Source organism: Vanessa cardui, chromosome 6 (assembly GCF_905220365.1).
Source record: "Vanessa cardui chromosome 6, ilVanCard2.1, whole genome shotgun sequence".
NCBI lineage: Eukaryota > Metazoa > Arthropoda > Insecta > Lepidoptera > Nymphalidae > Vanessa > Vanessa cardui.
This window is the reverse complement of record NC_061128.1, coordinates 3,873,051-3,896,635: the sequence shown is the minus strand read 5'-3', so window position 1 is coordinate 3,896,635 and position 23,585 is coordinate 3,873,051. Positions and strand designations below refer to the sequence as shown.

Below are 23,585 nucleotides of genomic sequence, written 5' to 3'. Positions count from 1 at the left end.
GAAGATAATATTTAGTGTTAATTCTGTGAGTAAAAAATATTAAATTAATATTATTATTGACAAAGTTGGTTTCAGATATGTTCGCTATAAACATTAGTGAAAAAGGATTGCTAATAATAATAAACATAAAATTACATACTTAGTTGATAACGACCCCCCCCCCATTCCACTTTCTCTGACGACCTAAATGTGGTAGTATCTAATAGACTTAATTAACAATGGAATTTAATTCATGCAATCTTATCGTTTCACTATTAATTATTCTTTTTAATTTTATCTTTTTAAGCGTACGTAGTAATTTCATTAAATATGGCATTCATTTCATGTGAAAATATAAATCTTGGAGATTTTTTTAAGTGTGTCTGTTTAGCTTTAAACAATAGGAAGAAAGGAATCAAGAACAAAAAACAGTCGAGTTCAGTCTTCACGAATTAAATTATCATAATTTATACATTTTTTAGATTTTTCTTCTTAATAACTTAACCTAAGCGAATCTATGTTTCTTAACGATAAGGTTATTAAATACGCATCTTAAAATATAACATTGGGAAGAACATTTACAATATCTCATACAGAAGTTTCGTGTAGTTGTTTCTATGCTATAAGAAAAAGAGCTATATAGGTCCGGTTTTTTTCAGTTCATTTTCAGCACCAGATGATAAATTAGGCAGTACTGAAGTGTCACGTCTAAGACTTTTTCTATGGAGCAATATAAAATTAAACTCTGAAACATATTTTAAAGAGTTATACATGCAATTTGATTTTGGTTACCTACCTTAATTTGTCCTTCCCGGGCCTTCTTATAGAGTCCCTTAGTGTCTCTCTGCTCGCAAATTTCCAATGGTGTGTCGATAAACACTTCGAAGAACGGCAGATCGGAGTCGGTGTGAATTCGCCGGGCCACTTCTCTGTCCTGTTACAAATCATTTATAAAATAATTAAAATCATTATAAACATACTAATAGTACTTATATTGTAATACATCCTCGGTAAGTACCCATTATCACTCGTGTATCGATGATTCTTAATTCTAGTTTTCATTTTTATACCTATGTTCCGAGTTATATGGTCTTCAGGATAGTGTACTTATAAGGGATTTCCATTTAAAAATCAAGTAATATTGGGCATACGTTTTCCGTATTTGTTCCTATACTACAACATATTAATGAGTACCTATTGGTTTTGATTCCCTTTGCGAATACATAGGAAATACGACCAAAAAGGCCATATATTTAGATTACGTAAAGAGGTTTAATATTTTCCTGTGAAAAGAGACTGCAGAACTCACTTCTGAGGTCTTATTTGATCTTAATTTCAATATTTCCTGAGAAAAGCTTCTTGACGGACACGTTATATCTTATATCTAAACAAATTCACTTCACTTAAACACTTATACACATCACACATCTATTTTATATTTCCAGGATATCATAAAATCCTGATAACATAGTTTGCAAGGTTTTTTTATGGTAGTGGTTGGCGGACTAGCATATGGGCCACCATGGTAAGTGGTTACCATCACCAATAGACAATGACGCTGTAAGCAATATTAACTATTCCTTACATCGTCAATGTGCCACCAACCTTGGGAACTAAGATGTTATGTCCCTTGTGCCTGTAGTTACACTGGCTCACTCACGCTTCAAACCGGAAAACAACAATACTGAGTGCTGTTGTTTGGCGGTAGATTAACTGATGAGTGGGTGGTACCTACCCAGACGGGCTTGCACAAAGCCCACCACCAAGTATAAACCGTATTGAAAATAGCAGATGAGAATTGTCAATTACATGATGGCATTTGTTTTTTTTAACAGTGTTCTTTATTTAAAATGACTTATAATTAATGTAACTGAAAAGCTGTACTTAATCGTTTTTTAAGCAATAATGGCAATGTGTGATTATTTACATTTTAAATTATAATATTTTTTATCATTTAATTACATTCAAATTTGGAGCAAATTAAGTTACTAACTGTACATACACAAATGTTAAAAAAATATCGTCAAACTTAATACCTATTCTGTTTAGAACAATGAAATTTTATAAAGAAAACATTTATATTTTAAAGAAAACGTGAGAATAAAGTAGTTTTTATTACTTTTACGAATACTTATTATAATTAGTCATTGTAAAACCACCTTCAATGTAAATTGTATCACATCATTAAAAATAAACACTTTCATTAACCAATACAACAACAGCCTGTAAATTCCCACTGCTGGGCTAAAGGCCTCCTCTCCCTTTGAGGAGAAGGTTTGGAACATATTCCACCACGCTGTTCCAATGCGGGTTGGTGGTACACTCGTGGTTTCGTCACGATGTTTTCCTTCACCGCTGAGCACGAGATGAATTATAAAGACAAATTAAGCACATGAATCAGCGGTGCTTGCCTGGGTTTGAACCCGCAATCATCGGTTAAGATGAACGCGTTCTAACCACTGGGCCATCTCGACTCAAACGACTCACCACCATTAACCAATAATTTAGTCAAAACATTCATAAAAGTTCTCGAGTATTTATGAAGTAAAAAACGATGCATAAATATTTTAAAATATTATCTGATAAAATTAAAGCAACGCTTTAAGAGATTATATGACTATCAGACATATAGAATCTTTATAATCTGATAGTAACTTTTGTTTTGTATAATACATTTTTACCACAAAAAAATATGACATAATAACGATAAATGTTCCTCGTGAATCACATTTTTTATATGTTAACATCTTACTACTTCATATATAAATCGGTAAAAATAGTATTTATTTATTTCATAAATATATATTTATTATTTATTTGACATGTATGAGTGTGAGCGTAGACTGTCTGTAGACTCTTTGTTACCAAATCTTTACTTTTTCTATATGACTAAATAAGAAAAAGTCCATAATTGTGAACAATGAAAAACAATCTATATTAATAGTATAAATGTGAAAGTAACTCAATCTGTCTGTCTGTATGTGGTTCTTCTACTATCAAACTAACGAACTGAATTTGATGAAATTTGGTTTGCAGCGAACTACTTGTACAAAGAAAGGACATAAGCTACTGTTCTTGCTTAACACATGAGACAACCGACCCTTAAAAAGCGAGGGAAGCCGTGGGCGGCAACTAGTTAGACAAATAATTTAAAAAAAAGGGTGCGGACGCTTAGCCTGTTGAGATTTACTGATATAGGTTGATGTATCATAATATAAGGGTTCGGCTTGCGTTAGCGTTGGTTAACACACGTGTTTAGAGATTCTGAGTGTTTACGTTTAGTTTTGTAGTATATTTTATTGTTAATAGTGCTTTAGTTGGTAGTTGGGTTAAGTGGTGTTACTAATATTTTTAAATCTTGTAAGTATTTATAGTATATTAATAATTTTTAGCTTGTAAGTTTTATAATGGAGGTTGATCCTCCGCCTGAACCCCCGGATCCGGGTGGCTCATTACAAACAAATACTGATACGCCTTGTCCTACCTCTACTCCTGTTTCTCGAAAACGCCAAGTTGACGAATCAATTAATTCCGATACTAATCCTAAAAAAACAATAATTCATCCAAATTCGGCAAATCCCTCTATTCAAACAATTTATACTCACCCATCCTTCTCTGAAGGCCCTAAAATATATTCTGACGATGACAAAGGTCCTTTCATCGTTCAAGTGTCCCGGGAAGTGTCTGACCCAGCCTCAGGAACTACTATCCGAGCAATTAAATTTGGACAATTTCTGCACACCCATAAAATTCAAGGAATTATTAATGATGGTGTTAAAAATATAGGTCGAAACAAAATTTCTGTTGAATTTTCATCAGCTAAAGCAGCAAACTCATTTCTGGCAAATCCTATCGTTGAAATGTGCAAGTATAAAGCAACTGTACCGACTTTCAATGTAACCAGAATGGGTTTGATTAAGGGTATCCCCGTGGACTGGACGATGGAAGAACTTGCTATGTCACTTGAACTTCCCACTGGATGTGGTGAAGTAATGAAAATAAGAAGACTAAACAGAAAGACAATTAATGACAGTGTAACAACATGGGTTCCTACCCAATCTGTCGTTATTACGTTTAGAGGGCAAATACTTCCTTCAAAAGTTTTTTCCTACCATACATCCCTTCCAGTAGAGACTTACAAACTTCCGACCATCCAATGCCTTAATTGCTGTCGTTATGGTCATATTAAAACACAGTGCAGATCTCAACCTAGGTGTTATAAGTGTGCCAAATCCCACACAGGTGAGTCTTGTAGTGTAAGTAAGGATAACGCCACTTGCTTACACTGCTCTGGTATCCATTATACAACAGACAAGGACTGTCCTGAGTTTTCCCGTCAACAGTCAATTAAAATAGTTATGTCTCAGGATAACATATCATATATTGAAGCATCCTCTCGGTTCCCTCCTGTTCGTAGATCCTATGCAGAGATTGCAAAGGAGATGTTTACCCCTCCCTCATATTCTCCAAATATCCAAAATCAACCTATCCCTTCAACTAATAGGTCGTATCGGAAGACTGTTATCAGTACTCCTCGCCCAAGATCACCTCTTGGTAAGGGGTATGATAAGCAGGCCCACCAGTCGATCATTAGTAATTGTCCCTCTTCTGCTCCTAATGGTTGTGCTCTCAACCAAAACACTCCTAATCCTCTTAATAGCAATCCTAACTTCTTAGAAATGCTAACAAAAATACTTCTTAGTATTATTTCAACATGTAACGACATCCCCTTACCGTCCAACGTTGCTCAAGACTTATGTCAATTATTCTCAATCCTTCACAATGGCCCTAATCAGCTTCCTTCAATGGAACTGCAAGAGCGTCCGTCCTAAAAAACATGAACTCCTCTCACTGATTAACCTCCATAAACCTATCATTATTGCCGTCTCTGAAACATGGTTGATCCCTGGATCCCGATTCCGGGTCCCAGGCTTCTCCTGTTTGAGGGATGACAGAAATGATGGTTATGCAGGGAGTGCCATTTTTATACGGCACTCCCTCCCCTTTTCCCAAATTCCCTTATCCCTTCCCAACCAGCATATTAATGCTGTTGCTGTCCGAGCCCTGAACATCTCTTTTCTTTCCCTGTACATTCCTCATCCTAATCCAGCTTTAATTCCTGATATTTCTGCCATTATTTCCTGTCTTCCTAGTCCTATCCTTGTAATGGGTGATTTCAACGCCCATCACACCTCCTGGGGTTCACATTTCTGTGACCCATTTGCTCTCTTGTTGATGGACATATTTGATGATGCAAACCTTTGCATCCTCAATAATGGCTCACCAACTCGTAGAGTATACCCTAACCAAAACCCAAAATCCGCTGTAGACTTATCCTTATCCTCTCCAGTCCTCGCTTCTCAAATATCCTGGAATGTCCTCTCTTCCTCTTTTGGTAGTGACCACTTTCCTATTGTCCTTTCTTTAAATCACGGATCCATTCCCCATATAAATCCAAACCCCTTATTAAAATATAAGTTAAAAAATGTCAACTGGTCTGCATATGCTGAGTCTGTTGATACCATGATCGACAACCTCTTTGTTTCACAAGACTATGGAGATGTAATTGTTTGCTATGATCTTTTCCTTAATGGCATTTTAACTGCAGCTGATATTCATTTCCCTAAAAAGCGTATCTCAAAAACTCATTTGCTTTCCACCCCTTGGTGGGATGAGGAATGCAAGCGATTATCTGAACAGAGGCTAGAGGCTGAAGTTTCATACACATTGTGTATGTCAACGGATAATTTTAGTAGGTATCAGAGAATCGACGCAAAATTTAAAAAGCTTATTTCTAAAAAGAAGAAAGTCAGTTGGATTCATTTTTGTGAATCCCTGAGTCCTCGTTCCTCTTCCTCTGCAGTTTGGTCCCAACTAAAAAAATTTCGCCGTTGCCTTAACTTTGTCAATCCTTCCTCAAATACTCCTTCTGAGTGGCTTAACAATTTCGCTGACAAGCTTGCCCCCCCATTTGTCCCTTATGAGGACAGTTTTCTAAATTCTACGCCTGCATCTACTTTGGATGAAATGGATGCCCCCTTTTCTTTTTCTGAACTTAATTGTGCTTTAAATGGTTTATCTGATTCTACTCCTGGGGAAGATGGCGTTCCTTACTCTTTTATCTCTAAATTAAACGATAAAGCGAAAACTTGTTTTTTAAATATAATTAACTCGGTTTTTATCAAAGGAATCGTCCTGCAATCTTGGAAGTCACAAATTGTTGTCCCGATTCTTAAACCGGGTAAGAACCCTTCAGATTGCAACTCATATAGACCGATAGCTTTATCGTCAACCCTGGCAAAGATCACTGAACATCTTTTGAAGAACCGCTTGGAATGGTTAATGGAAAGCAGAAATATACTTGCTCCCTCTCAATTTGGCTTTCGGAAGGGGTTGAGCACCATTGACAGTCTAAGCATACTTACAACAGACATTCGAATTGCCTTTGCTAAAGGAGAGTACCTTGTGGGAATCTTTCTTGATATATCTTCTGCATATGACAATGTCCTTCTTCCGTTACTCAGGCAGAAAATGCAACAGCTGAGTATTCCACCGAGGATTGTGCATCTCATATGTAATCTGTTAACTTGCAGATCCATAACGGTAAGACACCAACATCACTCTCTTCCCCCCAGACTTGTCTGGAAAGGTCTTCCTCAAGGCTCAGTACTCAGTCCTCTGCTTTATAGCATATACACCCATGACCTCGATTTGTCTGTTAACAATTTTTGCAACATACTCCAGTACGCTGATGACACTGTTTTGTATTTTAGATCTAGCTCCATTGAAAATTTAATGTTTCGATTAAACTCTGCTTTGCATTACCTACACCAATGGCTCTCTGACCATGGCTTATCGCTGTCGTTGGCCAAAAGTCAAGCAGTGATATTTACTAAAAAGAGACATATACCTTCTATTAATTTGTTTTATGAGGGTCAACGTATCAATTTTGTAGACAAAACAAAATTTCTTGGTATTATTCTCGATCAACGACTGAACGGAATTTCACACTCTGACCATTTAGCCAAGAAATGTGAAAAATCAATTAATGCCCTTAGAGCAGTATCTGGAGTTTGGTGGGGAGCTCACCCTTATACATTGAAGTTGATCTATAACGCAATAGTTCGTAGTCATTTGGACTATGGACTGTTTGTTCTAGATCCCTTCAATAAATCTGCTTCAGAAAAATTAAACAAAATTCAGTACAAATGTTTGCGCATAATCTTGGGTGCGATGAAATCCACCCCTACTAATGCTCTGCAGGTTGAGTGCGTTGACCCTCCTCTACATATAAGGAGGCAATATTTATGTGACCGCTTTGTCATCAAATTGTTACAGTTATCTTCCCATCCTCTATTGCCTCGATTAAACAAATTATCCCACCTTTACAACCCAGACAGTTCGAAATCCTCGTTCCTATTAAACAGTTTCCTCAAGTACACCAACCTCCCCCATCCCCTTTCTACTTTTCCTTCTAATCCCCTTTTTTCCACCTCATTTAATGCTCTTTTATATAATCCTCTTATTATCACAAATCTCGGTCTTATAAAAGGTTCTTCTGATACTGCTATCCAATTTCAAAGAATCTTTCATCAAAATTGGCCAAATCACCTCGCTATATATACTGATGCCTCTAAACTCTCACCCAACAGATGCGTTGGCGCAGCTTGTTGGATACCAAAATATAAAATAGCACTCCTTTTTAAATGCCCCCCAGAAACTTCTGTATTTTCAGGTGAAGCCATTGCTTTACTGGAAGCTATTAAGTATGCCCAATCGCACAACATACCTCAGTCTATTATTTTATCTGACTCTTTAAGCTGTCTGTTGGCCATTAAGGAAAATCCTTTTCGTAGCAAATTAAGACTTTCTATAGTTTTTAAGATCAGAGAGGCCCTGTTGTCCTGTCATCAACAGGGTCTACAAGTTTTGCTCGTCTGGATTCCAAGTCATTCCGGTATTATTGGAAACGAGATGGCTGACTCATATGCAAAGACTGCTATTCAATCTGGCTCATCTGAGCATTTTGTTAATTCCGCTAGAGACTTGCTCACTCTTGCGAAGGTTCAAATGGTTAAATCCTGGAGCTCTTTTTGGATTTCATCAAAATCGGTTAAGGGTAAGTATTACTCGGCGTTACAACCTGAAATTCCGAGGCGTCCTTGGTTTTCGTTTCTCAGGCACGCTGATCGTTGGGTCATTTCCACTATCTGTCGATTACGCCTCGGCCATTCCTGTACACCTATCCACCTAGCTAAGATAAGAGTTCGAGATCACTCGCTGTGTGAATGTGGCCTAGACGAAGGCTCCGCAACCCATATCCTGTTCCTTTGTCCTAAACTTCTTCATCCCATTTATGATGTTCTCCCTCCTAAAGTCCCTCGCCCTATAAATGTTGAATGTTTGTTGACGTTTGTGTTTAGTCCATTTTGTACTTTTCTATGTAAATATATTAAATGCAATAAAATTAAGTTGTAAATAGTCCAATTGAGTGTGATATTTAAGTATATTATTTAGTTTAGAGTACTAACAATTATTTTTACTGTACCTTTTCATTAACCCTTAATGTTTGTGTTGTTCTAGGTTAAGGATTAACAAGGAAATTACTACGACTATGCTAATCTTCAAAATTTAATTGAGTTTGTTTCCTCAACTGTACCAATCAATCTCTTTCGTGTCTTCTCCATCCTACGTGACATTGGCGAAATAATCTGTGCCTTGTCGGCACAACTAAAAGCCATTAAACCAAGAATTGAATTGAATCATAATATAATCGTATATATAAATAAGGATATCATAATGTTATGATAACTGTTGCCAGTGCATCAACAGTATTAATGAACTTTTTGGATTGGCAATGGCGATCAAGAAAATAAAGTTGGTCATATTGCACCTGCTTTCGAAAAAAGAAAAAAACCCACGGGAATCACACATATTATTTTTGAAAATAGAATTTCATCACTTTGATTGTATATTTTCTGTGCTAACAAGTTATCGGATTCCAGATTCAAATCGTATACACGAATGTATGGCACTAACTTTAGTGTCACAAAGATACCACCCATATGGAGGGTATGTCACTCAGACGTTAGATTTTCTACTCGGCGCAAAGCCAATATTTTGAATTATTGATTTCCGGTGTGAGGGGTGATTGAGCCTGTCCACTCGTAATTGAAAGGTCACGTTTCTTGGTTACTTTTATAGACAGATGAGACATTGTGTGCAAATACTAATTGTCGCTCGCAGCTTCGCTCGTGTTTTACGGATTGGTTATCATGGTTTAGTCAAGAGCAGAGACGGCCCAGTGGTTAGAACGCGTGCATCTTAACCGATGATTGCGGGTTCAAACCCAGGCAAGCACCGCTGATTCATGTGCTTAATTTGTCTTTATAATTCATCTCGTGCTCGGCGGTGAAGGAAAACATCGTGAGGAAACCTGCAAGTGACAAATTTCATAGAAATTCTGCCACATGTGTATTCCACCAACCCGCATTGGAACAGCGTGGTGGAATATGTTCCAAACCTTCTCCTTAAAGGGAGAGGAGGCCTTTAGCCCAGCAGTGGGAATTTACAGACTGTTGTTGTATCATTGTTTAGGCAAAAGTAGCCTATGTTCTTACTTGGAGTTCAAGTTTCAGCACACTCAATTTTATCAAATTCGGTTTAGTGGTTTGGTCGTGAAAGTGCGACAGACAGACAGAAATACTTTCACTTTTATAATATATAGATATAGATTAACTACTGCATGTATTCTTTTTAAATGAAAGCCCTGCGCAAATTATGCCCACCTAATATAAAGCTATCATTATCACCCAAAGATATCTATTATCCAGTGCACCACCAAACCTTGAAATTAAAATACTTCGTTACTTATACGTGTAACAACACTACCTCACAGCAGCAACAAAAGTGAGACGGGTTGATGATGATATCTACGTTTATTTTTAAGAGACAAATCAACCCTGTACGTACTTTCGTATTATGGTACCCTATGCGTACTTGTTCTTACAAGTACAATCTTAATATCAGCCTTTATAATCAACAACAACAATAGGCTGTAAATTCCCACTGCTGGGCTAAAGGCCTCCTCTCCCTTTGAGGAGAAGGTCTGGAACATATTCCACCACGCTGTTCCAATGCGGGTTGGTGGAATACACATGTGGCAGAATTTCTATGAAATTTGTCACATGCAGGTTTCCTCACGATGTTTTCCTTCACCGCTGAGCACGAGATGAATTGATGAATTATAAAGACAAATTAAGCACATGAATCAGCGGTGCGCCTGGGTTCGAACCCGCAATCATCGGTTAAGATGCAAGCGTTCTAACCACTGGGCCATCTCGACTCATAATCAAACGGGACGGCTATTCCCAGGCGACCGGAAAGAGGCGCAGAAACAACGGCTCTAGACATTTTTCAAGGATGAATTATAGACATGTCTATGTAGCCGTCTACATAGTAACTTCGGATTGGTTCCGATATTTTTGGACTTGAAACCAGTTCCAAAGCTACTGCAAGTGCTAGTAACTCGAAAAGTTACAAGACAGTCTGATGTCATCTAATAAATTCCTAGTTGTATTAATTGTACCTAGAAATGATAATTACGCTCAGTCAGTTCGAAATAAAAAAAACATATGAATAACATAACCCGTTGTTACTTTGACGCAGAACTTGGTACATACCAGTTTTATCTAGGTTTGTAGTGCTCGACGATACCAGTTACTGAAGTCGTTCTAAACTAGATTAAATATTAACTTACTTCTGCGAATGGGGAAACAAAACTGCACAAGCAGACGACTCCGCTGTCGGCGAAGAGTTTCGCAACCTCGGCCACTCGCCTAATGTTCTCCTCCCTGTCTTCCTTGGTGAAGCCAAGGTTCTTATTGAGACCGGTTCGAATGTTGTCGCCATCGAGGCCGTACGCTGGTATACCTGGAGAAAGAAATCCTTTATTATTTTGTTTGTCTTAGAACTATCACTCATCTCAAGTCAGGTTCTTTTACGAACCTTGCTATATTGAATCGAAAAATGTAATAACATTATGCTTATCTATACTCTATACATATAATAACATTGGAGTGCCTGTTTCTAATATTAAAATAGCTCTTTTTTACTCAATGCGTATGTATGTAATTTTCTGTCTGTCTGTCTGTTTGTTGTGGCTAATCTCTGGAACGGCAGGACCGATTTTGACGGGACTTTCACTGGCAGATAACTGACATAATAAGGAGTAACTTAGGCTACAATTATATTTTTTTTGTAAATTTCAAACGCTTCCAAGGTCGCGGGCACAGCTTATCATGAGTATAACTGAATAAAGCAACGACCCTAAAAGGAAGAATTGAATTAAAAAAATGTAGTTACAATAGTTCAACTATAATCCAAACAAATAACCGCGGACCGACATCACAAACGGCCTAGAACACAAGTACGAGTCAATTAAAGCCGTAAACACATACAACAGCCATTCATACCGACGTACATGCGCTAAAAATAGACGACATATTATTATGTAATACGACAATTGTAACGCACGTGTAAAGGAAATCTTAGCTTAAGTACGTTCACCTATTGCGAATCATGTTTATGAATAAAATGCATGCACGACAGTCGACAATCGACCATGTATGAATTTTATATTTTGTTCATTATTTCACATTTTCCTACAGAGTATTTATGTTATAATTTAATGTAATGTAACAGCCTGTAAATTACCCACTGCTGGGCTAAGACCTCCTCTTCCATTAAGGAGAGGGTTTTGGAACATATTCCACCACGCTGTTCCAATGCGGGTTGGTGGAATGCACATGTGGCAGAATTTCGTTAAAATTTGACATGAAATTTGACTGGGCCATCTCAGCTCACATATTTATGTTATTATGTGTAAACTGGCCGCCCATCCCGGCTTTGCACGGGTGGACGTAAGTTTTTTTTTAACTTGATAATTTCAACTTATTTACATAAAAACAGCATAAAAATCCGTTCAGTAGTTTTAGAGTTTATCGCAAACATAGAGACAGACAAACGCGACCGATGGAATTTATTTTATAATATGTACCTAGTGATAGTAAAAGATGAATTTATTACGAAAGTTTCTATAAACCATTTTATAAATCAGAAATTCCGAGCGATTAGCGATCAAACTATTCAAAAGATACGTAAAAATAATGTATTAAAATCACCTAAATACCTACAATCATCGTCCGTCAGTAAAACCTGTACGAGTAGTTACAACAAGTTTAACCTTTGCAATTTGGATCAAGTCTAATGACATAATATGAATGTTAATAATAATAGGTGCAACTCAGCAATACTTAGCATTGCTGTGTTTCGATTACATAAGCCTGTCTGTGTGGTTGGTGGCACATTAACGATGTAAGGAATAGTTAATATTTCTTACAGCGTCATTGTCTATGGGTGATGGTGACGACTTACCATCAGGTGGCCTATATGCTCGTCCACCAACATATACCACAAAAAGGGAAAAAATTTTCTATAGTCTATATCTATTTATACTTATATCTATTTATATATATAATAACAAGTACTGAAGGAATGATTCTTCAGAGCCGTTCGTGAGATTTATCGAATAAGATCATTTCATTATGTAGACAAGGAAGGAATTTTTGAAAATCTAACTCTAAGAAGGTTTAATAGAGGTTTTTTGTTGAGTAGTACCTTGTGGCTTAGAGTACCGGCGCTACGATCGTTAAGTAAATACATATCTTATTAATGTCGGGATAGACAGCTAGTAACGTATATACCAGAAACCACAAACTCAGTTTGAACAGTTGTGTTACGACTTAGGAATAAATTCGATCCTACAAAACACATTTTCTCATCCATATCCGTAATTTTATAAACATTCTTAAACTTTCTTATATAACAACATATTCTGTTCTTGTCGCATCTCGCTCTTGCATGATAGATTTTTAGTACTCCTTATAAAAATAATGTATGAACATTGTTAATTTCTATAAATATACAATCTAACAAATTGTGTTTCCAAAGATTCCAAAGATTCCAAAGACACGAACCTACTATATTGAAAAAAATATACGCAAAAAAAATATAATTTTAATTTTTTTTTAATATAATGTTAGTATTTCGTCTTTAATTTATTTTAAGAACTGTCTTACAAGTCTATGTTTTTAAATTTACTAAATATATACGTAATGAAAAAAAAATCTACAACTTTATATATATGAGCATTGTGTCGCTATTATACCATGACTAATAATTTTTTAATACAAATATTATGTTCGCATGTATCTTTGTAAACATCTTAATTTGTAAATTTACACTCTAATCTCTTGTTTATTAGGTATACATGTACAAACATTGAAGACAGAATCTTTACAATACCGGTTTATAACAAAATTATGTTTAAAACTTTCGCAGCTTTCACAGAAGTTCAAGAATGAGTTTCCCTATATAAGTTTATACTTGCGGTTATAAGTTCGCTAACTGTACTTATTTAAAAAAAATCCGACAGGTTCATTTGACATTTATACATAAAACAATTTAGCATACGTTAGAACAATTATAAAAATAGTTTTTCTTAAAACAAGAGTTTAAATAACTAAATATACATTTCTTAATTAGGAGGCATACTATAAAATAAAACTCGTTACGATTCTGATTCTGGATGAGGTCCAAAATTAAAGTAGAACAAGTAGTACTTTCGAATGGAAGAATGTCTTAATTCCTTCGTCTATTTACTAAAAAAAAAATGCACGTTTTTTTTAATTAATTCTTACCTTTGGAGACAAGATACGCTTCAAGTGCGAACGCTATGCTAGTCTTGCCGGCGCCACTGAGTCCGGTAAACCAAACGGTACTTCCCCGAAACGCTCGACTACCCAGAGCTCTGCTTCTTTTAGCTCTTGACACTTGGTGCTTCTGCTCGACCACATTTGTTGCTACTTGGGCACACTGGAACAAATATAATCAAGTTATACGTAGAATATAATCTATAGTAATATTGTTAAGTTGAAAGTAACTCTGTCTGTCCGTCGTTCTTGTACTAAAAAAATCGGTGAACCGAATTTGATGAAATTTGTTATAAAGCAAGTATAAACTCCAAGGAAGGACATAGATTACTTTTTTGCCTAAAACAGATAACCAAATCCCGAAAATATGAGTGAAGCCGCGCGCGCGACAACCATTAAAATTAATATAAACTAAAATTGATGTTTGCTGCTAACAATGTTAAACAAGGTCGGGTGAACTTCTGCTTATAATGGGGTCAGTATATTAAGAACGTTTTCTAGTTCTAGTAGGCAGTAATTGCAACGTTTAAGCCAAACACCGCTAATTTACATCAACAAAGTAAACTAAACGTTGACATAATCTGATAAAGTTGATGTAATTAACCAGATTCCTTTTGTGGCAAACGTTAAAGTAAACACGAATAACAAGAATCAAGTGAACTTTAATTAATTTAACGAAATATAAACATGTATATACAAATCTTTGTACACGTACATGTAACTGAACTTCTTCTAAATCCTTCAACAGATTTAGATAGGTTTTTAATGAGTATTTTAAGTAGATCCCTGGATATATGAGATTGGAATCTATAGGTATAAATCGAGCTGTAAATTAATAAAATTCTTATTTTTCCGAAGGTGGGACGGACAGATAATAAAACTATGTACTGTGAAATATATATAAGCTGTATGTATTTTAATGGACTTTTATTTGTTAAGGTCAAGTCTTCCTGAATTAGAAACAATTCCTCTGCACATGTCGATTCAGTTACGATCATGTTTTTCTGTGGTGATTATCTCCTAATTATAATCTAACTTTGGCTTCAGACGTAGCAACTCTTTAACGCTCAGCAGCATAGAAAATTTAAATACATATAAAAGGTTGTTTTATTAATTGATTAATCATACTATTGTCTTTTCATTGATCGAAGTTCAGTCGTAACAGTTACTGAAAATGTAAACTTCAAACATCAAGTCATTGAAGACTGCATTTCTTGAGAATTAAATTCAAATTTGTTTTATTAATAACATTAAAGGGACTACAAGGTACGTTACATCTCAGTTCCTAAGGACAGGCATTGGAAATGTAAACAAAAGTTTTTTTTTTTAAGAGCGTCAATATCTACTGTTATCCGCTTAGCATCAGATGACTTTGCTATGCACCTATCTTTGCTATAAAATAAATACTTGTATATAAATAAAATGCCTCAATGACAAGTGATATAAAGGATTAAACATAAGGCGTCACTCACAATGAAAATACTGTAATATTTACGTTAAGATAAAAGATTAATGTATCTAAGGTACCTATCACACATGGATAAGATATGATGATGTATAAAACTCTTTCATTATTATGAATATTATATTCTTTAATTCTTATCTAAGGTAAAATTTCCCCCATCGCTTGGAATCCTAACCATATTGCCGCCTAAGAGTATTGCCAGATGAAAAATTATATTTTTCGTTTTGAAGCTTCTATTGAATTATATGGATAACGGTAGTTTATTTTAAGTTACTGGGTTTAGTTCAAAGAGTCCAATTAGAAAGAAAAATATTACAGGAGATAATATAGTGCTTAAGTGTTTGCAAAAAAACAGATAAATTCTATTTAATCATTCTCATTAGCGTTTCGCAATTTGACACAATCGATGAAATTCTAAGCACAGGCCAAACAACATCAAGTGATTTCCGAAGGAAATGAGTGTTAAGGCTCACTTCTAAACTTTCGGCTATTACTGTAAATTACTTAATATAAAAGCAAAATATGTCATTGGTCCAACACTAGCCACTAAACTAACGAGGTAACTCATTCAAAACATAATATTTCATAAGTGCCAAGCAGGAGTAGAAGGTTTGATGATCCGATTAGCATCATCATTTTTATCATAACAGTAGACCGCTGGACTCAAACATTTAATCAACAACCTTTACATTTTTAGTAACGCGTCACTATCTATTTCCCTACCACCTTCAACTCTACAAACTTTTCTATAATATTTACATTTCAAGGCAATAAATAATCGATCACAAATCATTTGAACGCGGAAAATTGTTCACAGTTCATTAAATTGGAGGTTACTGGCAACAATAGACACGTAGTACATTTTTATTTTAAAAATTAAAAAGAAAACAATAGATTGGTGAATGTATTTAAAATAAGAACGACCAGAAGTAACGGTCAATGTGACCTTCAAAAAGGTCGAGTATAAAATTACATCTATTACGATTTACGACTCTATAGGTTCATATTATCAGTTTCCTGTTCCTTGTATATGTGCATCACAACATAATTAAAATTATTAAGGTAATAAAAAGTAAAAAATAATTATGGTAGTGGTGACTGTTATGAGCAAATAAAATACAATACGTATATTGACAATACGCAATATTTTTTTTATTGACTTTTCATAGAAATCAATGGCTTAGTTTAATATAATTATGGACCTAGATACATTAAATTATATTAGTAATAATTCGAACAAAGAATTAAATGGTTATAAATAATTATTACATCAATTATTAACTATAAAACGCAAGCAATTTGCACGTTATTTGTAGGTAAGTTAATGTTATTTATGTATGCTAAGTGAAATATTGAATAATTCTGTTTAACGACATCATATTTCAGATATAATGTAATATCCATAAGCGTGTAATAAAAGATAAAATTCATGATAAAAAATTCTTGAGATAATATTATTCTGTATCAAAACAAAAATAGTATACAAACGAAAAAACTCATCAGCTTCATGTATTGAATAGTATTTTCCAAAGATTGGGTTGCAACACACAATTACAATTATTGTATGGACACCGTCTCTCCTTAAATGGTCTTGTTTGTTTGATGAAGCTGTAGAAGGAATCCTTCTTTTCAGAACCTTATTCATTTATGCCTGACCAATGATAAAATGATATTTGACGATTTGATATTGATAAGAAATAATTGTGAAATCCAAGTGAATGCTATATTAACAAAAAAGAAAAATACTCATTCTCACAGTTCTCCTCTTAGATTTTCCAGTCAGCTTTGTGGACTACTGGTACATATATGTACGAAATAGGACGTAACTTTAGCAACTTAAATTCACTAACAAAATAATTTAATTACCAATTTTATTTGTCTTGTATTCGGTTGTTGAAATGTCGCATTTTCTTATTTATATTATGTAAAATTAACTTAATCTTAGTCAAATTAGAACAATAGTATAATATAGTGGCAAAAGTAGTAGGTTATAGAGTAAGGTTACCAAAATTAGCATAGAACAAAAATTGATACTACCTAATAATTAGTAATTGGAAATCCATTATAAATGTAGTGTGAAACGTAACAGGCCCCATCGACCCCAAAAGTACAAAAAGTTTATTTCACATTCAAAATACAGAATTTTGGGGTTTTTGAAGTTTTCAGCCAAACGGTATATTTAAGACTATAATTGTAGATGATGCAATTATCTATAAAATTTCACATTACACTTTTTGTATGAAGAATCATCGTTCCTGAGATAAAACGATCGAAAAACTAAATGTACACTCGCCGCGTACATTCCTACATACATATGTAGATACATATATAACTGGAAAAGTATTATGCTGAGTAAACTTTAAGAATACACCTTTTTGAATCCTTATATCTCAGAAAAAGCCACCGTTTCTTACATATAAGGAAAGGTTCGTACCAAATTTTAACTTTTTAGGTATTTCAGTAACATCGAATGTCTTTTTTAACCGGGTTATTGTAAAAGTCAATGTAATAAATATTATAAGTATACTACATTGCATTAAAATTATCAAACATTTAACTCAATATTAAACTGATAACAATGAATCTGTTAGGTTACGTTATAGGTAAGTTACAAGGAATACTTAATCTGCTAAGATATATCATCGAAGTCGGAATCGCATGAAAGGCGGAGAAAGTGAGCACTTTACGTAAACAAAGCCACATAACTAGTAGTAATGTTGGTTACTGCAGTTATCGCATGCGTGCAAGTATATACTTGCAAATAATTATAAATATGTATACAAGATATGGCTCTCTTTTACACAATAATTGTATCTCGTAGGTGAGAAAGAAATAGCTATATTTATAACAGTTTTTAAGTTTGTAGGTTGTGTGTTCGAATGATTAAATCGAATACAAAACAAAAACAATAACAGTATATAATAATACCTTTATAGATTATTTCGTTGTTGATATTACTCTAACTTGATTTCGTTTTCAATATGCTTATACCTATATAATACAGAGTCAAAGGCCAAGATTAGTTTTTGTTTTTAAATAAAAAAAACTACTACCAACGTAACTTTTGTCTTATAACCTAGAAACAATGTACAAAGGCTTTCTCGTATTTTAATATGATGCGTATATTTTATACAAATATCGCTATATAAATATGTGTACTTTACGGTAGATGGCAGTAAAATTATAATTTCCTTATGTTTTTTAATATTATATTAATCGAGTCAGATATCGAGGAAAACAATTAAACCGTCAGAGAAAACATCATCTGCCAGTGCACTGTTTAGGCGAACTTTTTATAGAAAAACTTCAACAGATAATAAAAAAAGGAATTAATATAAATAGGCAATTACAAACCTCAAATTTCATTTATCTTGGGAAATATAACCTAAATTATAGAAAAATATGTCTCGAATTCTTAAAGTTATTTGTTATAAATCAAATCATATAGGTATTTAAATTTTATTAAAATAAACCACATACTGTTGCTGTTTTCTTTATTGTACATCTTGACTCAGCGATTTCAATCTTAAAAAAGGTTTGTTTACTTTAAGTACAATTGAGTGCGGACGGAGATCGTTACGTAAAGTACATCTTAAATTTTAAAATATCTCAAGTTAAAACCTTGAATAAACGAGTATTCGTGCGAAGACGGGTCAGTACTGTAAAAACCTCGATTGAATTCGAATTCACTATCATTCGAACTCTCATCTAAATTTAAAAATATTTTGTGTTCTATAACAATATATCATTTAAAAAAAAAAAAAACAATTTATAATGCAATATCTAAATTATAATAATGACGCAATTTTATTATTGTCAGAACATAGAGCGCCTTTGCGTGAAATATTGTTAAAAAAGGTACGTTATCAATGACAACCTATATTTTTTTTTTTATAATACACATTAATGTCAAACATTAAAGTTAAATTAGGTACTTTCCGATTACGCTACGCTCATAACTTACTAGCATACCAAAATAGGTTAAATTAAAGGAACAACATCCGATCCAAGAATATCGAATTGTAATATCGAGTTTATTGAACAAATACTGGAAACTTGCAACATAGTAGAGAATAAAACAGCTTAATTATAAACAAAGAATTTTTTTTATTCGATCCATTTTTCATAGTGTAATCTCAGTAACTCGTAACAATAGTTTCCAGAAGTGTCATTATTTAAATTAAAATAGTTTTTATACATATTTTTTTTTTAGTTTCTGCTCCAAAATATATATACTAAGAAAATATTCAATATAATTAGGTTACATGTGTAGTTGCTCTTTATAGATAAACGCATACCTCTATCTGTTGCCTAATAGTTGATTTATTGCATATTATTTACGTAATCAATTATTGCATTAAGTACGCCAATATTGTTTTTGTATTATCTGATATAAGTTCATATTAAACGATAATGAAATTGGACCCACATTGATCTAGTGACTTGCACCTTCCGCAAGATACGACGATTACCAGCAGCCAAAGAAAGGTAAGGTTAAATAAATATTATATTAAAATAACGACAACCTTTTTGGAAACTCTTCTGGAACATGAACTTAAAAATCCTCCAGAATATAGATACATATAGAATGGGCGCCTCGTAGATCTGTTGACATAAAGCATTTAGGCTTTGAACCCAGAAATGAGCTAATCATTTTTTTTTTTGTGTATGGAGGTTCATACTCCATACGATCATTGTGAGTAACACATATGAAATCATTGATAAAATATATTTTTGTATTTACTCCGGATGGCCATCCTTTTGGAGCGGTCCCCGATTGGACTATTAAAGCTCCCCTTATGTTTTGCTGAATAAATTAATACCTCAGGTATCAATCAATATATCAAAATAACTTTAAACAAAATAAGCTTTTACAAACAACATATAATTGATGAAATTATTATAGGAATATATTTGCCTCAACTATGTATTTGCTTAATTTTACACTTCATTTAAAAATGAAATGCGTATCTTTAAATATTTCTTTTTATCATGTTTTTTGTTTTCTTTGTCGCACTCCAAAGATGCTGTACCTTCGATTTCATCATAATTCAGTAATTACTTTATTCTGGAAGATTTTGCATAGAATTCACTTACTTTTAATTTAATAAGAATAGTCTAATGATTTTTAATAGAGCTTTATGAAGTGCAAAGAGCACAAATCGAACGTTGGTTACACTGTATAAATCATAGGAGATGTACCAAGTGAATGCTTTTCTAATTCGACGTAGTTTTATCTCTTATATATTTCGTCGAGTCACACTCTTAAAATTTAAAAATAAATATACGATATATAAGGTTATTTTCCATGATAAACAAATATTTATCAAGATAAGAAATTTAGTATTATTATTTTCTGTAAATATACTATATAACATATTACAAAATACTTTAAGACCGCATCAAAATAAAGATCTATAACAACTGTATTTGCGAATAAATGGATGCGAACTCATTGTATAACATTTGTTTATAACTCAGTCAATGTTGCCATGATATAGTCGGAACAATAACGATGGGTCGTTATGGTCTTTAGACCACAAGTCTAATATACGAGCTAGAATGTAAAAATTTTCAATATATTATATTCATTTTATGTACCATATGAAACATTATGTTGGATTAAAAACTAGTTAGCAAAAATGAAAGTATTGGATGATGCCGTTTAATGACCGGACACTATTCTCGAGGAAACATAAACAAGTGAAAGTAGAATATTTTTTTTATTGAGTATAGTTTACTTCTATTTTTTTTCCTAATAATTATATTACGATATTTAATACGATAATATTTTATTTAATACAAATTAATAAAATTAAAGTATATAAATAAAATATAACTAACCGTTCTGATTATTGGATTACCCCATTGTCCAATTTTATACTTTTCAAAGGTTTCCGCGATTTTCTTATTCCTTATTTCCAGACTCATTTTTAAATATAGAAACGAGCGCTATTTGCCGCTTTATTTTTCCCGCCAAACAGTTATACGTTCGGAAATTGAACCGGTTATGAGAACACGACAGCACGCGCGCTGCTTCACAAAGCACTAACACCAATGATCGTATTTCCCTTATAGCTGTAGCGTTGTTGACTTCGAATGTAATTTAATTGATAAAATGCGCTCAACTGTAATAACAAACAGGTACGTGCCGACCGTTTTCATTTAAAACTACTGTCAGCTGATACCTTGATTAAGTATTATTGTTTAATTTTGTTTTACATTTAGGTGGCTAACAAATAGGCCACCTGATTAACGAGCCACTCGACATACACCTTGGCTCAGTATGAAATAATAACCATTTCCAAATTCCTTACATCGTCAAAGCTAATTATGGGAAGTAGGATGTTCTATCCCTTTACGTGTTCATTGACTTACTTAACTTTAAACCCGGAAATCAATTACACCGAATACAATAACGAGCGCGTGAGTGGTTCGAGCCAGAAGGTCTTGCACTAAGACCTATATACCTACCAAATATAACAGTGATCAATTTTTTTTTAATGCAATATTATTCTAAATTTTTTGATATCACCCATTGTTATCTAACACACTATAATATTTTAATTTCATATATATGTTTTAAGCAAGATATAGAATAGGCTATTTGACTGGTTTTTGAAATGCATTTTATATTATTTAGTAGAAGTTAAGGAACCTAGTAAAAATTGAATTTTTTATTTCTAGTGCCTACATATTTACCGAAAAATATCATATTAAAAATTCCATACTTAAATAGCACGCCAAAACGCTACTTGGCCAATATGGCGCTGCAATGGGGTCTGTGACGTCACTTTGTTATTTTTTAATCTGTGGTACATATAGTAGAAAAGCAAGGTTAACAAGAAAGTGACATCATCATAAGCCCAGCCAATCAGGAGCGCTTTGTGTCACGTGACAAACGTTTGAAAAAATGCATTTTTATTTATGGATTTTTGAATAAATTAAGTATTATTTTTAACTTTTGTTAGTAAATAACAATTTTTATACTCATAATATACACTGATTACAATAATTGACAATTTATTTTTCGTTCGTTTCGTCAAATAGCCTATTATATCTTTATTTATAATTTTATATTCTAGGACAACCGTGTGTGCAGGACACCTCACCAAAGCTACACCATAATCAGATGAATGGTTAAGAATGCACAAAGGATCAACATAAATTAGGAATATATTTAAATGACTAGAGTTTAGATAAATGAGTACTGCTATATTTTTTACTATTGTAAAGATTTGAATACATAAGATAAAATATATTGTTATTACATAAAATAGGCCAATGAACATTTTATCACTTGGTTCCCTCATTCTATTGTATAATAACAATTAATATTAACATTCAAAACTTTTTTTCATATCTAGAAACTTGTTTGAATAATTTAAAAAAAAAACACCCTGAGAAAACAAAGAATGACTTCAATAAACAACAAGTTTTTGAATCAGCAAGGCCATGATAATGTTGCTCTTTCTAATAAAAGCTTTGAGATGAACATTTTATTTTTAGGTAATTTATGTAATAAAGTATCAAGAAAATCAAAATAAACTTTAAGTGAGCTTTTATAAGCAGTTTTGGATCATCATTTAACAATTAAGTGAAGCTGGTAGCTTCACTTAATTGTTTAAGTGTAATTCGGAAATTAGATTCTACCGAGAAGAACCGGCAATAAACTAAGTAGTTACTATTTTTCAACATTTAAAAAAAAAACAAAGTCATGTTAGTTAATACAATTATTTAAATTAATATAACACACTCACATTAACGAATGATTATTTTTATATTTCAACATCATGCATCTATTCAATGTTATAATACATTATTTTGTATAACTCCTCTTGTACCTTCGAAAAGACCATAATTTTATATATGTACTTATGTTAAACCTGAAATATGTGATATTTATAAAATTATTTCCTCTTTGCTTAAATTCAAGGTACATCTAAAAAAATTTTCTACTTCCTAACCATCACTACTAAGTATTGTCCAGTACTAGTTTGACATGTGAGTAAGTCAGCAAACCTGAGATCTAAAGATTTGTGGACTAGTTACAATGTAATGGTTTAAACAGTTTGGTAATATTATTAAAGTGCTAATTTTTACGGAACATGATAAACACTTACAATCAGGTGGCTTATTTGCCAATAATTTAAATAAATACCTCATATATAAATATATAGGTAAACTAGTGTAATCATTATGTACCTAATGTTTATCATTTAAATTCACACAAGAACATGTCAAGATTATTTAAATTAATTGAAGTTGAACTTCAATGAAAACTGGTTTTCCTGTAAGCCCTATAACATATTATGCCAATGATCTTGTGCTACATAGTTCGAGTAAACTGGAAAATAAATTAAATAATA

General features: G+C 33.3%; 1 protein-coding gene across 2 annotated transcripts in view; it reads right to left on the bottom strand.

The window, feature by feature from the left end:
- LOC124530168 (bifunctional 3'-phosphoadenosine 5'-phosphosulfate synthase) overlaps positions 1-23,585 on the bottom strand; it is a 34,834-nt gene that overhangs the window by 10,206 nt on the left and 1,043 nt on the right. The window contains exons 1-4 of one of the 2 annotated variants that reach the window (XM_047104173.1): positions 21,061-21,290; positions 13,740-13,914; positions 10,739-10,911; positions 776-913 (exon numbers count right to left, since the gene is read on the bottom strand). In XM_047104173.1, coding sequence (XP_046960129.1) covers positions 776-913; positions 10,739-10,911; positions 13,740-13,914; positions 21,061-21,147 — 573 coding nt within the window. In that variant the 5' untranslated portion in view covers positions 21,148-21,290. Of the gene's footprint in view, positions 1-775; positions 914-10,738; positions 10,912-13,739; positions 13,915-21,060; positions 21,291-23,585 lie in introns of those variants that run through there. The other variant, XM_047104174.1, reaches the window with a different exon arrangement.